We start from the raw sequence: 6,264 nt of genomic DNA on the forward strand, positions 1-6,264 counted from the left end.
TGGATATGCTATCCGGTTTGAGGATGTCAGTTAACCGTGGCCTAACGAAGAGAGCATGCTCCTCCTAATGCTGTCCGGAGAGCAGTAGCAGGTGGCTGCCAGTGGCCTGTCCAACCCTCTGGGCAGGCAAAACCAACTGCCATAGCTCTGCCTGATCAGGTGAGCAGACCACTGCACATACCGCGATTGGCGCCAACTCATGCAAGATGGCTTGTGGCTCGTTGCAGGCGCCAACCGGTAAGATAACAGACCATTCGATTACGTTGCATCTGCTCTGTTTATGCTCCTCCTCCTTGATCAACAATCATGGTACTTGGTACCTATGCATCTTTTTCTTTTGACACAAAGGGGAAAAACAAGCATTTGTTCTCTTGTTCTGATAACCTATTTCTCGCGTTGGGATGTGCATATTCAGCTGGTGCTGCAGCCTGTGTTCGAAACTGCAACGAGAAGTAGAGCCATAATTAACACCAGCATTTTCACAAGGAAAGCATACTTGAAGAGCTAGCTTGTCGATTATGGGGTCGTACATATGATGTTCAACGGCTGTGATTATAGCAACAATCAGTAACGGTTGATTTTGCCTATGGAGGTCTGTGAACCTCATCTCGGCTGTTATACTTATGTGTCCTTTTTTGAAAGGAAAAAAATGAGAAACAAATTGTATCTCAAGATAACAAATAAAAGAACTAGGATTTAAATGTTAGCCAACTTACTGAAACCTTCGCCACACCTCAATCAAAGAAGAAGAAAAACATGTCCCGGAAGCAAACTAGCATTGCTACTCAATCTTGCAGCACAGCAGGCTGAGGCAGGTGCAGTTCAACATACACGAGCTTCTTCCTAACTTATCATGCAAAATTAATATCAACAGTGTCATCAAAGGTCTTGTCATCTTCCCCAGACACTGTTTGTGCATTCAAATCCGTTGAGGATCCTTGGACATCCAGTACTCCATAAGCCTGCAGGGGTAGCATCATATATCTGATTAAGCAGACAGATAAATGCACATAGACGTCATATATTATCTTGTGCTTACTCAGAAACTAGAGTTCGTTTTTGTTGAAACTGACAATACAAGATATTGAGACCAAATTCGTTGCAGTAGATTGTACAATTGAGCCTGCTCCTATTTAATGTGAACCAAAGGAAATATTGAGCTGTCAGAGACCTTGCATGAGCTATCATGGAAAAAGAAACATATAAGATGAATCCGTACAAACCTAGGTAAGAGATGGCATGAAAGTTGAATTGTAGAAAATTCAGGGTTCAACTGGCAATCTGAATTCCAAAATAAGGTTGCAGCATATAATCAGATAAATCTTCATATATACAGCAACAAAACATATTCATTGTTTTGTGAATCTGATCTCGGAGAAAACTCTTTCCATGTAAATGGGTCTTAGAGGAAACTCAATCTAAATCTGATCAACAACCTACCAAGTGTCGATGAGATGATGTTTCTACGTCCATATGATCAGACCATACTCACTTAAGCATGTGTAATGCGGAAACATCATAAAGGCAGCGAGCTGAATAATGGAGAAAACAACAGAAAGCTCTCTTGATAATGTACAAATAACTTCTCAAAGGACAAACTTAATTTTTTTTTGAGAATAGGACACACACTAAATTAGAATTAGAAGACCTAGGTAAAGCACTTGATGTCGTACAATGAAATTCTTATGCCACAGTTGCGGGTGAGATATGTAGGGTATAAATGTTACTGCCAAAATGGTTCACAATTTAACTAAACAAGTGAAGTAGTAATAGGATTCTACAACCATTATTTACTAAGAAATTAAGTAAGGTTGAGGAGTACCAAAATCCATTAGAATTAAAATCATAATGCATTCATTATTGAGAGTGTTCCACATCTGTACATACTAAGAGGGTAGACTATATCAGCACATCAAACATACCCACTCAACATTTCCTACCTACAAACCCATCCTCCTTTTGGGCCTCATATACGCCAAACCTTTCTTCAGTCCCGGCATAGCAACCTGCTGCCGCTTGCCTCTCTTCTCCAGCCTCCCATTCTCTCTGCCTGCCGCCTCCACTTGCTCCTGCCTCATCTTCTCCATCTCATCCATGGTCGACTTCTCCTCATCATGCCACCTCCCGCGGTCAAGGAAGGAGGTGTTGCCCTCCTTCACAGAGAACAACATGGGACCCAACTTCGCCAGCCATTGTGGGTCAACTGCAGTGACACATTGCATATACTCCTTGGCTGTCAGGACAAGCTCGTGGTAGACGACGTACTCAGGGGTGTAGCCGAGACCGTAGAGGGCGCTGCTGGGATGCAGGTGGCACGGAATCCCATTCTGACAGTTGACGTACTCTCCAATGCCCTTCAGCTGTGCGGAATTCTGGAAGTATGCTGAGCAGATGGCCTTCCTCACCACGTCCCATTCCATACAGCATGGAGTCAACGGGATCCTCAGGGCATTTAGTATGTCCAGCAACTGAGACCTCACTTCCCGAGCCTTCTGGAGACCCTTGACATGGAGGAAGTGGTCACTGCACCAGTCTACCCTGCATTGGTTCAACTCCCATTGCTTGTATACATTGAGGAGTGTCAGATGGTCAGATTCCGGGACAAAGAACTTCTCCCTTGCGACATCACTCTCCTCTGCTCGATCTTTTGGCCGGAAGAATACCGATGGCACCGAGAGCATGGACACAATTGTCAGTACTTCCTCAAGGCACCCCAGCTCCTTCCCCATGAGAAGCATCTTTGCCAGGGTTGGGTCTAATGGGAACTCCACCATCTTACGACCTAGACTTGTAAGGCCACCAAGATTGTTCAAGGCGCCCAAGAGCCAGAGCTGGTACATGGAGTTCAGGATATTCTCCTGCGGAGGTGGATCCATGAAGTCGAAATTGAGCAAATTTTCGACATTGAGGGATTTCAGCAAAAGGACCACATTCCCAAGGTTGGTCCTTTGGATCTCTGGCACGGGGTTAAGGAGCATCTCATTCTGGTAAGCTGATTCGGTGAACAGCCTGTAGCATGTGCCAGGACCAGTTCTTCCTGCACGCCCCGCACGCTGGTCTGCCGCTGCTCGGCTACATGGAAACACCTGAAGAGCGTCCATGCCCATCCGTGGATTGTGTACCTTTATCTTTCCATACCCGGTATCAATGACATACAAAATACCATCTACTGTCAGGGACGTCTCGGCGATGTTGGTAGCAACGATGCATTTGCGAGTGCCCTCTTGCGCCTTCTGAAAAATCTTGGCCTGCAAGTCAGCAGGCAACTGTGAATAGATGGGCAAGATTAAGAGATTGGGTACAGGCTTGGTGGATGATGATACTAGCTGCTCCATGCGCTCGGCAAGCGCATAGCAAGCAGCCTCAATCTCTTCCTGCCCGGTCATGAAGATGAGTATGTCCCCAGGGCCACTCGTTATGTGGATTGACATGGCCTGCTTCACTGCCGCTTCCACATAGTCTTCACACGGCGTTTGGCTGAACAGGATATTCACTGGAAATGTCCTGCCTGGTATGTGAAATACAGGCGCGCCTCCAAAGAATTTCGAGAACTTGTCTGCATTTAGTGTTGCAGACGTGACGATTAGCTTAAAATCCCGTCGACGTGCAACAACCTTCCTCAGTATACCGAACAAAATATCAGTGTTGAGTGATCTCTCATGCGCCTCATCCATGATGATAACCCGGTATCTGTCAAGGTCAGCATCCTTCAATGTTTCGCGGAGAAGCACTCCATCTGTCATGTACTTTATCTTCGTGGTAGGACACATGACATCCTCAAACCGGATAGCATATCCAACTTCGTCCCCAAGCGCAGTCCCCATCTCTTCGCTGACACGCCGAGCGACACTCATGGCAGCCACACGTCTTGGTTGTGTGCAACCGACGAGGCCAGTCCTGGTGTATCCATCCTCATGAAGATACTGAGTGAGCTGGGTAGTCTTCCCGGAACCAGTTTCGCCAATGACCACGACCACCTGGTTCTCACGCACAACCTCTAGAAGGTCATCCCGGGCAGCGTATATGGGAAGATATTGCCTCTGCTCAGCAAGAGATTTCGATTTTGCAAAATCACTGACGGCCTCTGTTTTTCCCTTCATGTGCTGTGAAAATTTCAGCTTCTCTTTGAAACCACCAGCAACTGATGTATCAGTATCAACCTGTTCAGTTGTTTTCTCAACACCCAGAATAACACCAAGCTTCGATCCGGCAAGCTCCCAGAAGCGCTGTCTCGACTTGTTCATACTCTGCTTCTCACGGATCTCCTTGACCAAAAGAGACCCTCTGCGCGCGATGATAGCCATGTCGGACGTCGGGTCCTTGAGCGGCGTCACAGTATCCACTTGATCTGTGAACACAGCCCGTCCATCGAGGAACGGGGGTTTCGTGTCACGAACAAGTAGTGTCACTCTACGCTCATTTTCATCATCGAACTCTGTCTGCACCCCTGTCCTTCGAACGGCTCCGGATCTGCACAGCTGGCTGTCCTCCCACCGAGCATTCTCGGCGGTGATATGCGACAGCCTTTTGGTCTGGGCAAGAGTCACCCGAGTACCATCTTGGCGAGTCAGCTTTGCGGTCTTGTTAATTCGAAGGGAAGCATCATCTCCAAGACAATTGTCAGCACTGAACATAGTGCCGTGTTCTTCTTCACGGTCATACCAAGCGCGGTCGGCGTCATAATCCATCTCCTGCATCATCTCCTCGGTGACCTTCGGATTTCTATCAGCAGCTGCTGAGGGCCTTCTGTCAGCAACCTGGGTGTTCCTGCACGACGAATAAGAAGATCCTTTTGATTTCGAGGAGGAGCCGGAAGGGCGTAGAGGGGCAGGCAAGGAAGAACAAACGTTGTCCCAAGGGGATGCTGCAGAGCGACCAGCTCTGGCTCCGATTCTTCCCGGTGTATGCTCGCGACGGTCTGCCCTGCTGGTGGTAAATGCAGCGGGGGCCGGCGCTCCGTCCTTGTGGGGACGGCGAGGAGGAGGAGCCCTGGACGCATCGTTGCCGCTCCCTTGTGTTTCTTCTCGCCTCATCCTCTTTGCGGGCAGGTCGTCGAGAGATGCAGCAGAAGCAGCGGCGGAGCTCCTCGGCCGACGCTCGTGTCTCCCCGGCAGGATCAGACCCTGCATCGCGCCGTCGTCGTCCTCCAGCTGCCGCCGCCCTCGGTAGACGGTCGCCATCTGAGGGGACCGATCTGGACGAAGGAGAGAGGGATTCGGTTGTCCTCGGCAGCAAGCGGATCCAAGCAGCCTAGGGGAAAAAGGCAATCGCGTCCGGGCCGACTGATGTGAGGGCGACAACGGCGAGTCGCTCCGGCGGCGAACGCGGGCGACGACGGCGAGTTGCTCCGGCTCGGTGAATTGGGTTGGGCTTGGGGAGAGGAACCGGTTGGGTTATATTGACTTGGCTAGAGTGTAAACCGACTCGGACTCGTCTCTGGTTTTTCTTCAGAAACGTTCGGACAAAAGCTCAACAAAGAAACGTTTGGAGTGTTGCCGATCATGGGATTTGTCTCACTGGAAATTTGCAATCAATAAGCCCAAATTTCTTCGGACAGGAAACATTAAATTCAGCATTGTGTAAATTGTGTCAAAAGCTTCGAGTTGGATCATCTCAGCAATATTAGACAATGGCAAACATTTGAAACATAGAGCAACAATATGTAATTTTAGTATAGTGGCACAAACCTTCAACTTCTAATACGGAGTACTAGAAATTTGGATACATCTGGTCTGAGTACTCACTGATAGAACATGGGCACCTGAGGGGCTCGTGGACTAAGAAAGCAGAAACACCTGGTCTCTAGCTAACATACATACCTCTCAGAAATATACAACCTACTAACCTAGCTAGTCACGAACAAAACGAATTGGATAAAATCCATGCACTACATGACTCAAGCAGGAGGGTCGTGCATCATTTTATTGAATGATCCGCAAATTGGTCCAAAATGACTGTCATTCTTTTTATTCCCACAGCATCAAGCAAAACTTGCACCATGAAAGGAAGCCTGCCATTCAAGGCAACATTATGGGAGGTGGGGGAGGGGCAAAGACTAAGCAAAGGGTTGCATAGAAGATGTTCCTCTCCAAATCAAACTCAAGAGGCGCGCGGGATGGATGAAGGCGGTGGGGACATGCGAAGGAGGATGCTGGTCGAGCAAGTCGTCGACTTCGAGCGGCGTCGCCACCGGCGAGTCGGGGTGGCGGCGGAGGCTCGCCGTCATCTCACCCTTCTCTTTCCTCATCTCACGGCCTCACACTC

The 6,264-nt window shown here is 48.6% G+C and overlaps 1 protein-coding gene across 1 annotated transcript; it reads right to left on the reverse strand.

Moving 5' to 3' along the window:
• Positions 1-1,880: 1,880 nt before the first annotated feature.
• Positions 1,881-5,180, reverse strand: LOC124689376 (pre-mRNA-splicing factor ATP-dependent RNA helicase DEAH7-like). The gene has a single exon (XM_047222919.1). It carries the CDS (start codon positions 5,178-5,180, stop codon positions 1,941-1,943), a length of 3,240 nt encoding a protein of 1,079 aa, XP_047078875.1. The 3' UTR covers positions 1,881-1,940.
• Positions 5,181-6,264: the final 1,084 nt, after the last annotated feature.

The sequence above is a fragment of the Lolium rigidum genome, chromosome 2 (genome assembly GCF_022539505.1).
Source record: "Lolium rigidum isolate FL_2022 chromosome 2, APGP_CSIRO_Lrig_0.1, whole genome shotgun sequence".
Lineage (NCBI taxonomy): Eukaryota > Viridiplantae > Streptophyta > Magnoliopsida > Poales > Poaceae > Lolium > Lolium rigidum.

What these genes read in the sequence shown, in the direction of transcription:
- LOC124689376 (XM_047222919.1), bottom strand. Translation starts at nt 5,180, where the DNA reads ATGGCGACCGTCTACCGAGGGCGGCGGCAGCTGGAGGACGACGACGGC.